The sequence below is a fragment of the Hemibagrus wyckioides genome, linkage group LG22 (genome assembly GCF_019097595.1).
Source record: "Hemibagrus wyckioides isolate EC202008001 linkage group LG22, SWU_Hwy_1.0, whole genome shotgun sequence".
NCBI classification, from domain to species: domain Eukaryota; kingdom Metazoa; phylum Chordata; class Actinopteri; order Siluriformes; family Bagridae; genus Hemibagrus; species Hemibagrus wyckioides.
Window position 1 is genome coordinate 8,068,681 of NC_080731.1, and position 21,131 is coordinate 8,089,811.

At 40.4% G+C, this 21,131-nt stretch overlaps 1 protein-coding gene across 5 annotated transcripts in view; it reads left to right on the top strand.

Annotated features, from left to right (window-relative positions):
- The window catches only part of wdfy3 (WD repeat and FYVE domain containing 3), a 95,125-nt gene extending 74,239 nt beyond the window's left edge, over nucleotides 1–20,886 (top strand). For 2 of the 5 annotated variants that reach the window (XM_058375128.1, XM_058375125.1), the window contains exons 42-65: nucleotides 286–513; nucleotides 1,341–1,509; nucleotides 2,498–2,658; nucleotides 2,798–2,946; nucleotides 4,509–4,629; nucleotides 5,298–5,383; nucleotides 5,480–5,560; nucleotides 5,644–5,698; nucleotides 5,841–5,960; nucleotides 7,292–7,409; nucleotides 7,499–7,605; nucleotides 8,913–9,066; nucleotides 9,161–9,252; nucleotides 9,443–9,655; nucleotides 10,350–10,497; nucleotides 10,786–10,940; nucleotides 11,702–11,860; nucleotides 12,596–12,775; nucleotides 12,921–13,103; nucleotides 13,183–13,279; nucleotides 14,591–14,923; nucleotides 15,436–15,547; nucleotides 16,982–17,179; nucleotides 18,692–20,886. In XM_058375128.1, coding sequence (XP_058231111.1) covers nucleotides 286–513; nucleotides 1,341–1,509; nucleotides 2,498–2,658; nucleotides 2,798–2,946; nucleotides 4,509–4,629; nucleotides 5,298–5,383; nucleotides 5,480–5,560; nucleotides 5,644–5,698; nucleotides 5,841–5,960; nucleotides 7,292–7,409; nucleotides 7,499–7,605; nucleotides 8,913–9,066; nucleotides 9,161–9,252; nucleotides 9,443–9,655; nucleotides 10,350–10,497; nucleotides 10,786–10,940; nucleotides 11,702–11,860; nucleotides 12,596–12,775; nucleotides 12,921–13,103; nucleotides 13,183–13,279; nucleotides 14,591–14,923; nucleotides 15,436–15,547; nucleotides 16,982–17,179; nucleotides 18,692–18,812 — 3,540 coding nt within the window. In that variant the 3' untranslated portion in view covers nucleotides 18,813–20,886. The remainder of the gene's footprint in view (nucleotides 1–285; nucleotides 514–1,340; nucleotides 1,510–2,497; nucleotides 2,659–2,797; nucleotides 2,947–4,508; nucleotides 4,630–5,297; nucleotides 5,384–5,479; nucleotides 5,561–5,643; nucleotides 5,699–5,840; nucleotides 5,961–7,291; nucleotides 7,410–7,498; nucleotides 7,606–8,912; nucleotides 9,067–9,160; nucleotides 9,253–9,442; nucleotides 9,656–10,349; nucleotides 10,498–10,785; nucleotides 10,941–11,701; nucleotides 11,861–12,595; nucleotides 12,776–12,920; nucleotides 13,104–13,182; nucleotides 13,280–14,590; nucleotides 14,924–15,435; nucleotides 15,548–16,981; nucleotides 17,180–18,691) is intronic. The other 3 variants (XM_058375127.1, XM_058375129.1, XM_058375126.1) reach the window with 2 other exon arrangements.
- Nucleotides 20,887–21,131: the final 245 nt, after the last annotated feature.

The window sequence follows — 21,131 nt, forward strand, 5'->3', positions numbered from 1 at the left end:
TCAGACTGAAGAAGCTCCTCTGATGTGCACTGAAACGTTGACTCAACTGTCAGACCCACAAAACAAGTTGCTTGCTTCTCATGGTAGCAGGAAACCATAAAGCCCTCCTGTGGTAGTGATGAGCACGTTAGGATGAGCACATTAATATAAACCTTGCAGCTGGAGCCTAGTGTCAGAGCTGCTCCTGACCAATCAGAATGAAGCATTTTGTGGTATACTGTACACCAAAATCCATTTTTTTATCTCATCAAATCTTTTTTTATTCTTGTATTATTATTATAACAGAGGCAGCAGAATGCACTGAAGTACGTGACTGATGAATGGGCAGCAATCGAGTACGAGTTGCTACGTGAGCGAGGTCTTTGGGGACCTCCAATTGGCTCACACCTAGACAAGTTCCAGCTGGATATGACAGAAGGGCCCTGTCGAATGAGGAAGAAGATGGTTCGCAATGACCTGTTTTATATCCATTACCCTTACGTGCCTGACAACGAGCCCAACAACAGCTCTCAGGTAGAGTGCTCGAGCCAACAATTATTCTCCACTGGTCATATCATTTCCTGTTATTCAGTATGCTTAATCACTAACCCGAATAAATAGGAATAAGAATTCCCCAGGCCAGGATTTTAGTTCAGTGTGGAAAGCCAGAGTGAGCTTGATGCAACATGGCGTATTTCTTTACTTGCTCAGTTTAGCAATTTGCACATGACATGATGGAAGACTTAATCGTGTCTTTAAAACAGGCTTTTAGCCAACACTTTCCCTCTGATAAGACTACTTTTCCATTACCTTTCTTGTGGGCAGCAGGCTGTGTCCCAATTCAGGTATAACCTAGTCTAATGAATGAAAGATTCAACAAGGATTTACTCCTATTCACTGAAAGTAGCGAGATGCTGGCTAGGCCAAATCCTTCACAGTTTCTGGCTTTAAAGATTCTATGTTCCAGAAATATTTGGATATATATTTATATATGAAAGGATTTGCTTATCTTCCTTCCTATGTTTGTGAAAATGTTTCCACGAGGCTGCTGAATCGTTCTGAACAGGAAAGGTGTTTGTGTGAATTTTAACCCATTATAAGGTCTGCTTGATGCATTCAGACTGCAGGATAATAATATTGACGGTAATGCATGATTATGAAATGGAAAATGAAATATTGTAAGCTAGGGCTATCAACTGCTCTTATAAGTCATGGTTGTATGTGTGGTGTGATTTTGAAATGAATTTTTCTCACCTCTACTACTACTTGCTTTGATTATTCAGTTGTTTTGCTAGATTGCATTCGTTTTCAGTCAAGTTAAATGCGTCTCAGCACCTAACAAAGCATCCACTGTTTCCCAGAAGCCGGTGCGTTACCGGAGAGCCATCAGCTACGACAGTAAGGAGTACTACATGCGCTTGTTGTCGGGAAACCCGGGCATGTACCAGCACTCCATCCAGCAGAGCACAGAGGGAGAGAGCACACAGCAGGAACCAGAGCATGGAGAGGACACCATCGCAAGGGTCAAAGGTAAAAAACCTGGCTAGACCATTTAAAAACAGTACTGAAAGTTCAATATTGGTCCAGAGTTTGTGAGCTTGCTTTTAAATCAACAGCACACCATGTTGTTCCTCAAATCACGTCAGTAATGTTAATAAACTCCTTTTTTTGGTCACATGAACACTTTTTAATGCAATTCCGAATTGCTTAACAGTATACTATTACCCTTCTGTCCTTCTTTGCTTGCAAAAGACCCCTAGTAGTGCTTACGGCTGTGACTGGACAGTGATTGCAGTGTTGTGGGATTCCACCACATGGATAGAAGTGAAACGCAGTGTAATGGTTTTACACTGAAGACATCATGCGACATAAGAACACAGCGACTAATTTCCTTGTGTCACTGATGAAAACAATGCAGCGTGTTTTACTCTTCTGTCTGAAATCCTCTCCAGTTCCTGCCCTAAAATAGAGCTCAACCGTTTCAAACTTTTAAAGTTGATTGCGTCACTGGAGACCAATTTTCTTTCCTGGATGGAAAAAAAAATCCTTTAATGATCTTTCCAGAATGTGAATAAGTACCACCACTGCAGATGAAGAGAAAAGACTTTTGATAAGTCCTTCATTAAGAAATGCTCGATCCACACCATTCAGTGCAAACTGGACCCGGTGCTCCAGTGTTCTCCAGCAATCAGGTTATTACCACTCCAACTGTGTTGTTAAATCACAGCATGTTGCTAATTGTTGTTTGGTACAAAGCTGCATGATGCAAATTGCAGATGAAGGAAGGAAAAAAAAAAAGCACATGGAGGCAGTTGGCAGGGTTTAGGAGAACCAGATTTGGCGGAAAGCTTAGGCAGATGAAGTTGCCTTTTTGCCTCTAGTCTACTAATCAAGACTGTTCGTTATTTCCAAGATAATTCCGCATCTCGGATGACTGGTTTCATGTATTTTTTTTTTCATAGACATTCTCATCACAGGTTCAATATAAACTAAAAACATTTCTGCATTTGTCTCACAGGTCTCGTAAAAGCTCCTCTGAAGCGTTCCCGCTCCACAGCGGACGGCGGAGACGAGGACGGCCCAGAACAGCTACAGGAGCTGCTGGAGTGTGGGGCTGTGGACGACGAGCAAAAGACGGACAACACCACCCTGCTCCGCCTGCTAGAGGAGGGAGAGAAGGTTAATAAACTCAGTCATTTATTTATTATAATCAGTTGTGTTTCGTTTGTTTGTGTTCAGTGTTTTAATCTGGTTCTGGATGAAATTGCAGTAGTTTATGTGCATATATTAAAGGCCTTGTTCCCATGTGTGTAAACAGATTCAGCACATGTATCGCTGTGCCCGGGTCCAAGGACTGGACACCAGCGAAGGGCTGCTGCTGTTTGGCAAGGAACATTTTTACGTGATTGACGGCTTCACTATGACCGTCACCAGAGAGATCAGAGACATCGAGACGCTTCCTGCAAAGTGAGATCCAAATCTTTTGGCTGTAGGGATTTATTTTGTACACATTGCTACCTGCATCAATCAATTCAGTAGGATCTGTTTAAGGGATTATTACTGGACAGTAAGAAATGTAGCATTGATGGGTGGATGGATTTTCTTAATCTGTTTGTCTTAATATGTTTATATTCACTATATGACCAAATGTTTGTGGACACCTGACCATCATCTCATGTGGTAGCTTAGTAGTTAAGGTGTTGGACTAGTGATCAGAAGGTTGGTGAATCCCAGGTTCACCAAGCTGCCATTGCTGGACCCCTGAGCAAGGCCCTTAACCCTCAATTGATTAGTTGTATGGATAAGGGCGTCTGCCATATTCCAATAATGTAAATGTATATTCATGTGCTTGCTGAGCATCCCATTCAAGATTTCGTCCCTCTTTACTGTAATAATTAACCTCCAGTCTTGAATGGCCTGGGGTTTAGTCAACGTTCCAGTTCATCCAAATTGGGATTGAGGTCAGGGCTCTATGCAGGACACTCAAATTCTTCCACTCCAATCTTGGCAAACCGTGCTTGCTTGTGCACAGGGGTACAGTCATGCTAGAACAAGATTGGGCCTCTTTGATACAGCGAAGAAAATTTGTAATGTTACTGCATACAGAAATGATCTAGATTTAGATTTAGATCTAGATTTCTGGCATCAGTTTGGCAAAGATACATGTGTTCACATACTTTTGGCCTTATAGTGTATATACACTTCTGTCTTCCAAAAATATTGTGACATAAATGTCTTAATTGCCCATTGCTAGTTATAGGGTTCTGTAAAATATCCTAAAGCATGTTATTGTGTCGTATGTTTCATCATACCATGAGTTTTCTTAATCATTCCACTCCTAGCTGTAACACGTTTGTTATTATAGGAACGCTAAAGAGTGCTTAAAGTTTCCTACATCACTGTAAGATGATTGTATGGTGTCCTTATTGTTGATAACATTAACGATATACAGACAGCACCTCTCATCTCATCCCTATGTAATGAAACTCTCGGTTCCATACGGCTGTAATTTAAAACTGAGCGAGCGATTGAGCCAATGAACATTCTTCAGTGTTCACATAGCGATATGTGCAGGTTATTGGATCATGAATTTATATATAGAACACTAAAACCATGATGGTGTCGAATATATAATTTTAAATATAATGTGAGCCATTATCCCTAGTCAATTGAATAAGTTTACAGGCTTTTTCTTTCTTCTAACAGTAACCCACTATGATGCAATAGGAAATACATGTCTCAGGGACCCTTTCGCTGGCGAAAATATTTTATCTGACGAATAAATATTGTAGGATCAGTCTTCTGGCTTTTTTCTGTAGAATCAAGAGATGTTTCTATCCAGACAGGACAAAAATAAACAGCCGAGTTGGGTTTTTTTTTTCTAATTTGGGATGGAATTATTTCAGTGGAAGAGAGAGAATTATGCCAACATAGCAGATCCAGACAGAACTAAAGTCTCCTGCAGTGATTATCTGGCCACCACATGTTGCCATATAGGGCTTATTGTTGATGTTTCCATCATTACCCAGCATGCACGAGCCAATTATCCCCAAAGGAGCCCGACAAAGCCAGAGTCAGCTGAAGCGGACCTGCAGCATCTTCGCATACGAAGACATCAAGGAGGTGCACAAGCGCCGCTACCTGCTCCAGGTAATATGATATGATAAGATAAAACTTTATTAATCCTGAAGGAAATTCTTTTGCCAGAGACTGGTTCAGATTACAAGAAAAATAAATATAAATGACCAACCAGGCATAAACATTATGACCACCTGCCTAATATTGTGTTGGTCCTCCTTTTGCTGCCCAAACAGCCCTGATCCTGTCATGCGCTGTGTATTCTGATACCTTTCTATCAGAACCAGCATTAACTTATTAACTTCTCCCCACGTGCATCAGTGAACCTTGGCCGCCCATGACCCTGTCGCCGGTTCACCACTGTTCCTTCCTTGGCCCACTTTTGATAGATACTGACCACTGCAGACCGGGAACACCCCACAAGAGCTGCAGTTTTGGAGATGCTCTGATCCAGTGGTCTAGCCATCACAATTTCATCAAACTCGCTCAAATCCTTACGCTTGCCCATTTTTCCTTTTTTGGTCAGCTCTGCTTCATACTGAAAGGGGAGGAGTTATAGAGTTTGATGGCCACCGGTTAGGAAATACCTCCTGCCTCCTTCAGTGGTCTCAGTCTACAATATATACAGAATGTTATACAATATAAGGAATATTCGCAGATTGAATGTGGAATGTAAATAAACCAATGTATTTATTTATTTATATTTTTCCCCCTGCTAATAAATGCTTTCTCTGTTATAGCCAATGGCAGTGGAGGTGTTTTCAGGCGATGGGCGAAATTACCTCCTGGCCTTCCAGAAAGGAGTCAGGAACAAGGTCTATCAAAGGTGAGGGGTATTTTATGGATAGCCTAAAGTTGTTGTTCATTCCAAATGTCAATCATTCTTATAAATGATGCATTAAATTTATTGATTTATTTGTAGGTTTTTGGCAGTTGTTCCTTCATTAGCAGACAGCTCAGAGTCGGTCTCTGGTCAGCGACCCAACACCAGTGTAGAGCAAGGGTACGTCTATCAAGCTTGACGCTCGTATATGTCTTCACCCTGCAAATTAGATAGCTTTATCGTATTTGTGTCTTCTTATTCAGGTCGGGTCTTCTCAGCACTTTGGTTGGAGAGAAATCAGTAACACAGCGGTGGGAGGTAAGCCGTTTAACATGGATTCAGCTCAGAAAGGATTCACTCATTTTGAAAAGTGGAAGAACAGTCCAGCATTTCACTTTTCTTGTTACTAGACATTTAAAATGACCAGGAGGACTAAAACATAACACTTCTTCCTTCTCAGAGAGGAGAGATCAGCAACTTTCAGTATCTAATGCACCTAAACACCCTGGCCGGCAGATCCTACAATGACTTAATGCAGTACCCGGTCTTCCCCTGGATCCTGGCTGACTACGACTGTGAGGTAAATAGCTTTGCCGCATTGCTGGGGAAAAAAAACAGTGGTATAAAATGTTACAGCCTAGATAATGCTGTAGTTCTTTCTACGCTGCCTCTTCTGTTATTTTTTTTTTTTTTAAGCAATTGTAAATGAAGCATAATTTAGCATAGTGAAGAAACAACAAGCCGTGATCTTTCCAAAATAGAAACACAAATAGACTCGAGTTAAATTGCTGAAATTCAGAAATAATGCAAAGGTTAAGGTTCTTATTATTCGGACAATAATGTTATCAGCCTGCAATTGCTTCAAAAGCATCTGAATGTCTTCATTTGACTGAATTCATGCTGATATTTTAGAGGGTTTTTTATATCCTGGTGATTCTGTTTTGAAAAACATCACACGCTGATTAATACAAGGTCGCTTGCACGAGGCAGGGGCGTGTTTTAAAGTAAGGTTAATATTAGCTTCCTGCTGTTGAGCTGGTGCACACCTAGAGACTTTTATGTTCAACTATGCTGTAAGATTTTTTTGAAAGACGCTTCAGTGGCGTGAGATGTAAAAATATACATAAATATGCACATGGATTATTATATCGCAAATTAGGTCCTGTACTGATAGAAACAATATGTAAGTAAGCCTAGAGGATATACACCGATCAGGCATAACATTATGAGCAGTGAGAGGTGACGTGAATAACACTGATGAAGAGATAATCATTGCACCTGTTAGTGGGTGGGATATATTAGGCAGCAAAGATTTGTCCTCAAAGTTGATGTGTTAGAAGGAGGAAAAATGGACAAGTGTAAGGATTTGAGCGAGTTTGATGAAGAGCATCTCCAAAACTGCAGCTCTTGTGGGGTGTTCCCAGTCTGCAGTGGTCAGTATCTATTAAAAGTACCCTTTAAGTCATGTAAAGTATCCTTTATGTCCTGTAAGTTGCAAGGTTGGGCCTTTATCTGTTGCTAACCTCTTGGTGCCAGATACCACAGCACACCTTCAGGGATCTAGTGGAGTCCATGCCTCTAGGGGTCAGGGCTGTTTTGTGCAGCAAAAGTGGGACCAACACAATATTAAGCAGGTGGTCATAATGTTATGCCTGGTCGGGGTAATTAGTCTTGGCTGCTTTCCTTAAATTTACATTGTTGTTTGCATTCAACGTAGCTAAAGAAAGTCTGCTGCTTATGATTACTATGAAACATCCACTGTGGCATGACTTTTTTAAGGTTTTGTGTCATTACAAAAGGTGTCCGCAATATCTGTATAAATGATATTCCTGTAGAAATCCAGCTGGATTTCTGAAATTATCATGTTGAGCCAAATTGAATGTGTTCTGATCGTCCATGTCATGTGCACAGGAACTGGACCTTAATAATCCAAAGACATTCCGTAATCTGTCCAAGCCCATGGGAGCTCAGACGGATGACCGGCTGATTCAGTACAAGAAGAGATTTAAAGACTGGGAGGATCCTAATGGTGGGTTTCAGACAAGAGAGGCATTTATTAACTGGAGTTCTATATTTGTTGAGGTCAGTGCTGAAAAGGTCTTGTGTGTTTTCGTTTAGGTGAGACTCCAGCGTACCATTACGGAACTCACTACTCCTCAGCCATGATCGTGGCCTCGTATTTGGTGAGAATGGAGCCTTTCACGCAGATCTTCCTCCGACTGCAGGTGAGTGGGGAGTCTCTCAAGTCTCTTCTCAAAGATCCTCTCACATCCTGATCATATGCAACAATTCATAGAACTGTATGATTTCTATTCAAACAATTTCATTGACAAACCTCATTTCATCTCCTTCCTCCATCCCATTTACTCAGCCTTTCTTGAGCTTGAGCTAATTTGCGTCTTTAATATGCTTATCATGTTTTATTTCTCTACTATACCACATAGTTCAGTCGAATTATTGATTCTGATAGCTGATAAATCTTCTATTAACAGGAGCTTGAATAGTTTTGCCTTCTGTAATCCTAATCCTTATATCAGTGTGCTGGTTCTGAAAAATAATAAACTCCACATAAACGGATTTGGACCAATTTTGATAGATACTGACCACTGCAGACTGGGAACACCCCACAAGAGCTGCAGTTTTGGAGATGCTCTGATCCAGTCCTCTAGCCATCACAATTTGGCCCTTCGTCAAACTCGCTCAAATCCTTACGCTTGTCCATTTTTCCTGCTTCTAACATCAACTTTGAGGACAAAATGTTCACTTGCTGCCTAATATATCCCACCCACTAACAGGTGCCATGTTGAGGAGATCATCAGTGTTATTCACTTCACCTGTCACTGCTCATAATGTTATGCCTGATCGGTGTAAGTGCTAATTGTTTCAGAAACATTAAATGAAGCGATAAATGGATGAAAAGAGAGCGTGGTGTTCTTTTAGGAATGAAAAATGGTAATCATTGGATCATTATTATGTTGTATATAGCAAGTCAACATTATATTATTTTTTGATATAACTCAGCAGCACACCATTTCATATATATATATATATATATATATATATATATATATATATATATATATATATATATATATTTATATATAAACAGCGCTTCCCTAAGTTTATTTCTTACTATTCACTTTTAGAATTGTGTAGTTTGCATATTTTTGGTTACTAAACTGCAGAAAGGAAGCAATTTAACACATCCTATTGCAGTCATTAAGGAAGATATAGTGCACTCTGCAGTCTGTGGCCCTGCAGGTAGTTTTTTTTCCCCCCTCCATTATCTACACTCTGCAGTTTCAGGAACAACTTTTTAGACAAACTGCCTGCACAATAACAGCATCTTGCTTCCACTCTGGCAATATTTACATTGCATTGTTTTTCTCTCAGTCAGGTTATTCACAGAAGGTAAACAGTCACAAATCAGGATGCCTTCAGGCTGCTTGACAGATTTTTTTCTCTTCATATCCAGTGGCTTGTTTCTGCCCTTTTGTATATTTGTTTCCATTTGTTCTTTTCCCCTCTGCAGGGGGGACACTTTGATCTAGCCGACCGGATGTTCCACAGCGTGCGGGAAGCTTGGCTCTCTGCCTCCAAACACAACATGGCCGATGTCAAGGAGCTCATCCCCGAGTTCTTCTACCTCCCCGAGTTCCTGCTCAACTCTAATAACTTTGACTTAGGTAGCAAACGTTCTTTGTCAAAGCTCCCCTAAGCTCATTTTGGGTGTGCACAGAGGTAAATGTGACCGCTTGGATTGTTCTTGTTGTGATACAGGAAGTAAACAGAATGGCACTAGACTGGGAGACGTGATTTTGCCTCCGTGGGCCAAAGGAGATCCGAGAGAGTTCATCAGGGTTCACAGACAGGTGACAAAAAACATCACTTTTACTTCATCATAGCATCCACGCTATAATTAACATTAGATTGTGCTACAGTTATAAAATAAATAAGATGCTGCCATGTTCATATACATTCAAGTCATTTGGGAAACCTGCTGTCATTTTGTAAAATGTCTTCGTAACAACTTTTTCTATTTCTGCTCTTGTGTCTCGCCAGGCGTTAGAGTGCGACTATGTCAGTGCCCACCTACACGAATGGATTGACCTGATATTCGGCTACAAGCAGCAGGGACCTCCAGCCGTGGAGGCTGTAAACGTTTTCCATCATCTCTTCTACGAGGGTCAAGTGGACATCTACAACATCAATGACCCTCTGAAAGAAACGGCCACCATCGGCTTCATCAATAATTTCGGCCAGATCCCCAAACAGGTGCGTGACCAAGCGGATTTGAGTGGGAAAAAAACCTGCACTGTCTCCTTCTTAGACATTTTTATAAGGTTGCTTTAATACATAAGTATTTTCTCATTTCCCATTTTTTCCCATTTCCTATTAATATGTATTTTAATACAGCGCTAGCGGAAGCAGCTACAAGACCTGCTTTTTGGTCATAGCAGATCATTTCCAAAAGTTCTAAAGAGTTATTTCACGTCCAGGTCACAGCTCAAGACAAAAAAAATCTATGGTTTTGATGCCGGTATTAAAAGAAAATATTTTATATTTTAAAATATTTTATTTTAAATAGTATTATAAAATATATAAAAAGTCTTATGTGAATATAAGTGAATATAAGCAGCTTAATAAAATATTCTGAAACTAATATATCAGGTTGTATGCTGGGATTCAGATTGCATTGTGGGATTGATCTGTTACCAGTGCAAGAGCTATTTGCATCAAGTAGATAATGCAAATGGTTTGTTTAGATGTCGATTGATATGAACTCGCAGCGAGATTAGTAATACGGATTCGCTTCCTTGGCTTCGGTTTATTTTGTTTGACTCGGTATTAAAAACATGTCACTCATACTTATCACTGATGTCACGTGTCTTGACAGTAAACGTGTGTGATGTATTCAACAGCACAGATTAAATATACACATAATGCTGTTATTTGGATTTCATTACAGCTGTTTAAGAAGCCCCATCCCCCTAAGCGCGTACGCAGCAAGTCAAACGGCGAGATCCCCGGCATGGTCGCCTCCGTTAACTCCACCGCAGACAAGATCTTCTTCCACCATCTAGACAACCTGCGGCCTTCTCTGGCTCCCGTTAAAGGTACCGCGGAAAATCGCAACCAGTAATCAGTGTACCTGCAGAATGACTTCGGATCGTATTAAAGAAAGAATCATGTCTTGCGGTGAATGACAGATAATGAGGAGTTAGAAAATGACATTAAAGCACTATTTAAAAAAAACATTAACACGTATTAGCATGAAAGAGCATTATGCAAACGAGATCATTTTCTAATCTCAGCTGTTTTAAATACGATTTAATTTTGTTTATCTATAACATTCATCTCTCTCTCTCTCTCTCTCTCTCTCTCTCTCTCTCTGTGTGTTGCAGAGCTGAAGGAGCCTGTGGGTCAGATAGTATGCACTGATAAGGGCATTTTGGCTGTAGAGCAGAACAAAGTGCTGGTTCCCCCTGCCTGGAATAAGACGTTCGCCTGGGGCTATGCAGACCTCAGCTGCCGGCTGGCCAACTACGAGTCTGACAAGGTCAGCAACTTTTTCCACTCTGTAAACCTGAGCCTGCGGTGCGCAGCATGTAAAAAATACAGTCGAAAAATTTGTGTTTGAAAAAATGGCTATTAGGAGACCTACAGATGTGAGCATTAGTCTGTTATTTTGTGTAAGTAAGGATGGAACAGTATGATACCAGGAGCCATGCAGCTATAGGAAAATAATGGATGGGATGGTGTGAAGCAGCCATTAAGAGCATGTAGTTACATGAGTTCTGGATACAGATTTTATTTAGTAGAGTTTTAGGTCAATTTAAGCTATGTTCCTATTTTAAAGTCAACAGTTAGCTGCATCCCAAACACACTCTGTTGTAACGACACCAATGGTATTGCTAAACTATGTGGTTTGGGACACAGCCCAAACATTTGCATTTAGAGAAAATTAGAGAACAAATAAATGTTTTGAATCCATGTTCCTCCATTCATATAATATCACCTTAGACAAACCCTTCAATTGAGGCCGTTTCCTCGGGTAATTCCAATAGATCTGCTTTTCCAGCTGCCTCCTAAACTTGAAGCCTTGGTTCGAGACGTTAGTATTGGTTTCCAAATAAGGAAAAAAAATGTTAATAATTCGGTGAGTTTGTTCTGCATTTGACTCTAGAGGTAACAGTGCCCCCTAGTGTCCACATATTAGTGCAGTGTATTTACTCATACTCTCACCTTGCTGTTGACTTCTTGGTCTTTGTGCAGTTTGTTTTTTTGTTTTTTTTAACTAATCCACTTGATATTTTGCAGGCTGTGATTGTGTACGAGTGTCTGTCTGAATGGGCTCAGATCTTGTGTGCTATCTGTCCAAACCCTAAACTGGTGATTACCGGTGGCACAAGCACAGCTATCTGCGTTTGGGAGACGAGTCCTTCTAAAGAAAAGGCCAAGACACTCACACTCAAACAGGTGAAGGAACACAAGGTTTTACAATTAGATGTAATTGTAAGGTGTGTGTGTGTGTATGTATATATATGTATATATATATATATATATATATATATATATATATATATATATATATATGTATATATATATATATATATATATATATATATATATATATATATATATATATATATATATATATGTATATATGTATATATGTATGTGTGTGTGTGTGTGTGTGTGTGTGTATATATATGTGTGTGTGTGTGTGTGTGTATATATATGTGTATGTGTGTGTGTGTATATATATATATATATATATATATATTGAATATCCATTGACATTTATATGGATCTGTCCCCTCCTTTGCTGTTACAATAACTTCCATTCTTTTGGGAAGGCTTTCCAATAAATGTAGGCATTAGAGCGTTGGTGAAATCAGGCACTGATGTTGGCTGAGGAGGTGTTGGGTGCAGTGGGTGTTTCAGTTCATCCCAAAGGTGTTCAGTGTGGTTGATGTTAGGGCTTGAGTTCTTCCCATCAAACCTCGCAAGCCGTATCTTCATGTAGCTCTTCGTGCTCAGAAACATAGTCATACTGGAACATGTTTGTGTGTCTTGAATGGAAATGGTAATGCTACAGCATACAAAGATATCGTATACAATTAAAGGTGTGAGGATATATGGGTGTGTCCAAAAACTTTTGGCCTTATAATGCATGCATACAGTGAATTGACTGAGGCTTGTTTATTCCAGGCTCTGCTGGGACACACAGACGCCGTGACGTGTTTGACAGCGTCCTCTGCCTATCACATTGTCGTGAGTGGCTCTCGGGACCGAACCTGCATCATCTGGGACCTGAATAAACTGTCTTTTGTCACACAGTTGAGAGGTCACCGTGCTCCAGTGTCTGCTCTCTGTATAAATGAGCTCACTGTAAGTTGGTCAATGCTCTATTGTCTGTACTAGCCATCTAAACAAACCTCATACTGATGGTTTCCTTCACAAAGTGTATTCTGACTGGAGACTAATGACAACGAACCTAAAGATGGATAACTATTTTAAATGTTTTATTGCACAGGGAGATATAGTGTCCTGTGCGGGGACATACATCCATGTGTGGAGCATTAACGGCAACCCTATCGCTAGTGCCAACACGTTCACCGGGCGGAGTCAGCAGATCCTGTGCTGCTGTGTGTCTGAGATGAACGAATGGGACACACAGAACGTCATCATCACAGGACATTCAGATGGCGTCGTTAGGGTAATGACCTCCTCAGTGCACTGCTGCTGAATAGATGTCAAGATAATGTGAGGCTTTATTTAATGCATTTGTCTTGTAGTTCTGGAGAATGGAGTTCCTGCAAGTCCCGGAAACTCCTGCACCCGAGCCAATCGAGCCTCCAGATGCCCCAGACTGCTGTGCGGAGGAGAAAATCGGTAATGTATTTCCTATCCACTAATACACTGCACTAGATTTATTGTAAGCTATTATTAGTAATATTGATATTTTGTGAATTCACAAGATATAAGCAAGATATAAGCATTTTTATTACACTGAGCGTTATTTAGCTGTTAAATGTTAAAATGTTTATACATATTTTTACGTCTTCCTTTGTTCAGTAGTTCATTTCTGTTATATTAAAGATATTAAAGTATCTTTGACCTCACTTCAAAACTACTACTTGGCTGACAGCTGTATCAAATATACACCGATCAGGCATAACATTATGAGCAGTGAGAGGTGAAGTGAATAACACTGATGATCTCCTCATCATGGCTCCTGTTAGTGGGTGGGATATATTAGGCAGCAAGTGAACATTTTGTCCTCAAAGTTGATGTGTTAGAAGCAGGAAAAATGAGCAAGTGTAAGGATTTGAGCGAGTTTGACGAAGGGCCAAATTGTGATGGCTAGACCACTGGATCAGAGCATCTCCAAAACTGCAGCTCTTGTGGGGTGTTCCCGATCTGCAGTGGTCAGTATCTGTCAAAAGTATCCTTTAAGCCCTGTAAGTCCTTTAAGTACAGTAATTATCCTTTAAGTACTGTAAGTTGTGAGGTGGGGCCCATGGAGTTAAAGAATCTGCTGCTACCATCAGGGATCTAGTGGAGTCCATGCCTCGATGGGTCAGGGCTGATTATGGCAGCAAAAGGGGAGAGAACACAATATTAGGCAGGTGGTCATAATGTTATGCCTGATCAGTGTACATATCATACTGTATCAATACAGTATGATAGTATCATACTGTATCAATAGTATCATACTGTATGTAAAATATTGCGCATCTCTGGATAATTTCAAATATCTAGGTGAAAAAGTATGGTCATTCCTAAAGAACAGCAAACTCACTTACTGGTAGACCAAATGACGTGATAATGCATGATCAAAAATTCTGTTATTTTTGTGATATAGCAAGCAAAATAGTGAAATAACAATCAAGATTTTCTTACCTGGAATGAGTCTTCATGATTACACCAGCAGCCTTAGGTACAAGTTTAGGTGTGAATATGCTCCGAGGCAGAGGTGGGAGTAAATGCACATTATCATTGTCCAGAAGTCTTCTTAATGTTATGGTTGTGTTAACATGTTCATTAGTGGTACATTAGAAGGTTTATTTTCAGTTAGTTCCCAGAAAGCACTGACAAAGCATTACAGACAAGTCGTGCTCATCTGGAATCATATGTTTCACACCCACACTAAGGACTAATCCTGATTCAGTTTACTTTATGACTCATATGCGTGTCCTCCAGATGGGCAGGAAGCTGCAGACGAAGACAGCAGCGAATCAGAAGCCGAGGAGGCCGGCGTGAATCAGGAGTGTAAAACACAGGCACCGAACAGTCAGCCTGGGAGTAACTCTCACCGGCCCAAGCCTCCACGCACCAGCTTGGAGGACTCGGGTCGTTGGTCCGACTCACTCAGCGTTGATGAGAAGGATGGGTTTGTGTTCGTCAACTACTCAGAGGGACAAACCAGACCTGCCAATCCACCCAGTAACCCCCACAACAACAACCCACAGCCCATGCCACAGCCCATTCAGCCCAGCAGCATAGAGCCACGGCCCTATAACAAACTCAGAGCAGGTAAGAAACTGCACATCATGTTAATGGACACCATTTTTCATCCTATAATAGAAGATTTAAATAATTTTACCATAAACAAAATGAATCAAAAGAGAAGCCATGGACTCAAAACTCAATGTATATTTTGTTACACTGGTGCAGTGATCATCTGCTTCAAAGGATTTAATGAAGTCCTCCAGCATGTCACATTAGCACTATCAGTTTCACGTATAGCTTGCTTTAAATAAAAGTCTCCCTCAAGTTAAGCTGTTCAAAGGTAAATAAATGATCTAAAACGGTTTCACTCTCAGAAGCCTCATTCCTTTTAGACTCGATTTCAACCATGCAGCATTTTCACCCCTCTGCTTCCACACTGGAATTTAGCATCACAAAGAAATACACAGCATTCTTCAAGCCGACAGATTCCGTTCTTTGTTTGAGGTAGCATGTCTCACCCCAACGGTCGTGGGTGTGAGGCTGGCAGATCTCATAGCTGAGCTCTTGTTGCTGTTTGTGTTTTTCCCCCTGTGCAGGCTACAGATGGGAGAGACAGCTGGTGTTCCGGAGTAAACTCACCATGCACACTGCTTTTGACCGCAAGGACAATGCTCAGCCAGCTGAAATCACAGCCCTCGCCATCTCGAAGTAAGCTCTGTTTGTTTCTGAATGTGTGTGTGTGTGTGTGTGTGTGTGTGTGTGTGTGTATATATACATATATATATATATATATATATATATATACACACATATGTAATACATGTAAATGTACACACATACATATGCATACAACAAGCATATTGGTGATGTCACATATAATTAAATTTAATTAAATAAGTGAAATAACAGCAAAACTGCCTTTCATGCAAACACAGGAAAGAAAAAGAAATTGCTTAGACGAGCGTAAATAGTTCTATAGTGGAATGCTGTTATTACCAAGGTCATGTTGTCAATATGTGGTGCAGATCTTTTGTTTTTTATTTATTATTATTATTAAAAAAAGGACTTCATCAGCAACCATTTTCAAAGCATGACCTGTATAACTGGAGACAGTGATGGACACATTCCCCACACAGACATTTATGTAAATATGCTATGAAGTAGCCAATGGACTGCTATATGCTGTTAGATATAGCTGAGAGTCAGAGAGCATTAAGATCAGAACAGTTCAGTCACCTTAATTTCTTCTAAATGATTGAATTTCATGATCCAGATGACAGAAACCTTCATCACTTTCGTGTTTTTTAGTTTTCACTCAACACAAAAAGGTGTGTGAGTGTATATGTGGAAGGGTGTGTGAAGGAGTGTGTGTGTGAAGGAGTGCGCATGGGTGTATGTGAGGTTGTGTGTGAAGGGGTGTGTGTGGGTATGTGTGAGTGAGGGTGTGTATGGGGGTGTGTGAAGGAGTGTGAGGGTGTGTGTGTCTGTGTGAAGGAGTGTATGTGGGTGGGTGTAAGGGGGGTATCTGAGGGTGTGTATGAGAGGGGTGTGTAAGGGTGTGTGTGAAGGAGTGCGCATGGGTGTATGTGAGGTTGTGTGTGAAGGGGTGTGTGTGGGTATGTGTGAGTGAGGGTGTGTATGGGGGTGTGTGAAGGAGTGTGAGGGTGTGTGTCTGTGAAGGAGTGTATGAGGGTGGGTGTAAGGGGGGTATCTGAGGGTGTGTGTGTGAGGGTGTTTGTGAAGGAGTGTATGTGGGTGGGTGTAAGGGGGGTATCTGAGGGTGTGTATGAGAGGGTGTTTGTGAAGGAGTGTATGTGGGTGGGTGTAAGGGGGGTATCTGAGGGTGTGTATGAGAGGGTGTTTGTGAAGGAGTGTATGTGGGTGGGTGTAAGGGGGGTATCTGAGGGTGTGTATGAGAGGGGTGTGTAAGGGTGTGTGTGAAGTGGAGTGAGAAGGAATGTGGGTGTCTGTAAGGGTGTGTGTGAAGGGGTGTGTGAAGAAGTGTATGAGGGTGTGTGTGAAAGAATGTGTGCGAGGGTGTGTGTGCATGCTTGTGTGTATGAATATAGTGTAGTACAGACGGGTTTTTTTCCTGTTGGATTTGGATCATGTAGTTATATATCAATCCTGCGCTATCCTCAGGGACCACAGTAAGGTGGTGGTGGGCGATGGGCGTGGCCGCGTCTTCAGCTGGTCAGTGAGTGAACAGCCAGGACGCTCAGCCGCAGATCACTGGGTGAAGGACGAGCAGGTGGAGGGCTGTTCAGCGTGTGCCGTGCGTTTCTCACTCACCGAGAGACGCCACCACTGCAGGAACTGCGGCCAGCTCTTCTGCCAGAAGTAAGATCGGCTTTGATTTCCATTCGCTTTGTTTTTAAGGGAACTGTAAGTCAGGTACTGGACAGAGATCAGGCTAGCAAAAATAAGTGATTATAACATAAGTACTATATACTACATAGTTATAGATGAGATATTATTTATAATCACATTATCCTCTATTTCCCTTTGGTTCCTCTCAAGGTTACTTCCTAATATCATCTCAGGGAGTTTTTCTTGCCAAGCTTGCTCATTAGTTTTAGATTTAGAAATTAAAAAAATGTATATTCCTTATTTATATATTCCTCTAAAGTAGCTTCATAACAATGTCTAATGTTTAAAGCATTATACAAATAAAACGTGTATATATATATATATATATATATGTAGAAAATGTTATCTAGAAAACTACTTTGTGTGAATCACTAATAAAGACCATTAAATGCTAGTTTATTACCTACCATATCTGCAAACCTTTTCAGTCAAGAAATGTGTGGCAACCTGAAAAATTCCATCACATGGCCAAATTTTTACATTTTCTGCTATACATACTATAGAATTTTCTGACCTGAAATATGTTGCATGATTTGCATACACTGATCAGCCATAACTTTATGACCACCTGCCTAAAATTGTGTCGGTCCCCCTTTCGCTGCCAAAACAGCCCTGATCCATCAAGGCATGGACTCCACTAGATCCCTGAAGATGTGCTGTTTGATTCTGGCACCAAGATGTTATTAGCAGATCCTTTAAGGCTCATGGAGGCCCCACTTCTCAACTTACAGGACTCAAAGGATACTTTTGATAGATACTGACCACTGCAGACCGGGAACACCCCACAAGAGCTGCAGTTTTGGAGATGCTCTGATCCAGTCGTCTAGCCATCACAATTCGGCCCTTCGTCAAACTCGCTCAAATCCTTACGCTTGCCCATGTTTCCTGCTTCTAACACATCAACTTTGAGGACAAAATGTTGCCTAACATATCCCACCCACTAACAGGTGCCATGATGAGGAGATCATCAGTCTTATTCACGTCACCTGTCGTTGCTCATAAATGTCGTTGCAAATAATGTTATGCCTGATCGGTGTACATTTCAACTAGAACCAAAATTATATAAGCCATTGTGGAAGCCGACAGAGTTTTACAGACCGCCACACAATTACTGACTCTGTTCCATCCCATTACTATGCAGTTTATTAGATTCACTCCACCAGGGGATCAGATATACTGTGGGTGGATTGTTCACAACATAGCAGCGACACTCAGGTGGTAGTGTGTGTGAGATCCTGGTACTGGTGTATGGTACAGGTGTATCAGATACTACAAATTGCTGATATTTATTAACATTGACACTAAAAAGGAGAAGAGTTTGGAAAATGAGCTCTACAGGGTGGAACAAAAGCTGTAGGCATGGACGTATATAATTATACACAAATGTTAATATTATTCTTTTCCATATCCAGGCTTATTCTTTACAAACAGCAGTCAAGACGGTGTCGATTTAATGCCGTCTCTCTCTCTCTTACGTCTCAGGTGCAGTCGCTTCCAGTCGGAGATCAAGCGGTTGAAGATATCCTCTCCGGTTCGCGTGTGTCAGAACTGTTACTACAACCTGCAGCACGAGCGGGCCTCAGAGGAAGGGTCCAAAAACTAAAACCCTAAAATCACACACACACTGACCTGTACCTCCCTCTACAGAACGTCATTACCACTAATGTCCATTATTTCAGATCACCGGGTAGTCATTTTTCTTCTCAACGTCCGACTTTTCCATCAACTGCTAAACATTTTAGATTGTGCAAAAAGCGAAGCAAAGTTTGTTAATATTGTAAATAGCAAAATGGCCTTTTTAACTAGAACTGAAAAGTCATTATTAAGAGAGAAAGATGAAAACATTTTGCCTGTAATATAGCATTATAACCTACCACTCCTGACTCTTTAAAACTACTAAAAAATACAAAAAAAAACAACCTAAAGCAGTCGTGTGTAGTCGGTGTCATGAGGCACAGCATCCCAGCGGGTATAATATCGGGGACTATGAATGTTAATAATAAATGTTTGTGGGTTGGCATTATTACCGTGTCCTAGTTATGCAAATCATTTTGTTTACAATGTGTTAACGTTGATGTGTTGCCCACAGTATCAAAGCCGTTGCCAGTAGTTATAGACTCCTTTATTTTTTTTATTTTTATTTTATTTCTTCATTGTTGCCAAATTGCCTTTAAAAACATTTTTAACATATTTATGAACAAAAAAAAAAACATTTTCTTATTTTTTGAATCCCTTCGTTAGCATTCCCAAATATTTCATCTTAATTTTTTTTTTTTTTACAACATATCAGAATATGATTATATTAAAAAAGAAAATGCCACTGTTTTTTTTTTTTTTATTTTAAGCGGAGGCTAACGGGGGATATGTACCGTTTATCCTCGTCTCTTGACGTTCACTACTAGCTTTAATACTTCTCTCCGACACTAACGCGACTCCTTTTAAATATCACAGAGATGCCAGAGGAACTCCTCGAAATATCCTGACCGTGTTTGAGAAATAACTCGTGTGCCTCGAGGAAAAGACTGTACCGGAAAAATTCAGTGTTTTATTGTTAGAAAAGGGATTCGATTATTTTCCGACGTCGGAAATGAACTGGAATTGTTTTCGTTTTTTTTTTTTCTTTCTTAATATGTGAAATGATGACACGAGACTTTCTTTCTATCTTTCTTTATATTTCTTCAGTGGTACTGTGGGCAATACTGCATCGAAAGTGCTGCTTCGATCATTAGGAAGAGACGTATTTTCTTTTTTTCCTTCGAAAGAAAAACAAAAAACCTGAGAAACAAATCACTTTAAAGCAAGAAATATAACACGTGCACAACATGTCCTTTCTTCATATTCTTCCCCCGTACATTGCCATACAGTTGAGTATGATTACTGTAAATTACCGTGCAATCCTGACATCACGAGGCCGGATGGCTATATCAATTATTTTCGCACCTTTACATGTACAAATAAAAGAAGAAGTACAGATATTAATGATTATGGTTTTATCTAATGCATTTTTATGTTGTATGCCGTCATTTTAAAGTGGTTTGTTCCTTTACAGCAAGATGAACTGTACAAAGTATTTATGCAATTCTAATGTTTCCTTTTTTTATGATTGATTATTGTACATTTTTCAGCAAGTTGGGTTACTTGTTGCATGTCTAACACAGCTGACTTTCTGTGTCAGTGCATTGTACATGTCCGGCATTATTATTCTTTTCTTTTCTTTTCTTTTTTTTTTCTTTTCCATCGTTTCTATGGCATTATTAAATGATTTGATTCTAAAAAGCCCTGAGAGATGTGTATAGAGTAGACTTGATATGCTGAAACACTCCGGGTTGACTTTTTTTGTACTCCATGTATGAAAATTAAGGCCTGACCCCCCCCCCCCCCCCCCCCCCCCCCCAAACACACACACAAAAAAGTAAAATGGATTCCTTTTCCCTTTTTTTTTTTTGGTGGTCTTGTGTTAGACTGCATTACTACAGTATCTGGTGTGCAATCTGTGGTAGCTGAATGTTCATTGTGCATTTGTGTTTTAAGTACAACTACATGCCCTTCTCCTTTTTCCTTGTAGAGTAACCCTGGAACTGTACTGTTACTATAATGCAATAGATCTGGTACTCATATTTTTAATTTAATTTCAATTAAACCCCTCGCTGTTTACCACCAGGAGTGTTTTTAATGTATTGTCGGTCGTGCACGCCAGCTTTGACTGTCCCTTGATTCTTTAGAAAACATCTGAGTGAGTCTTGGGATATTTGGATACTGTCTTGAAAGAAAGAGTTCCTCAGGGGGGGGTATTTGGGTCGTTAAGTTAAGTAGTCTTTATTTGTCACATATACAGTACTGCACAGTGAAGTTCTTTCTTCATATATCCCATCCTTTAGAGGGCTGGGGTCAGAGCACAGGGTCAGACATGATGCCCCAAACC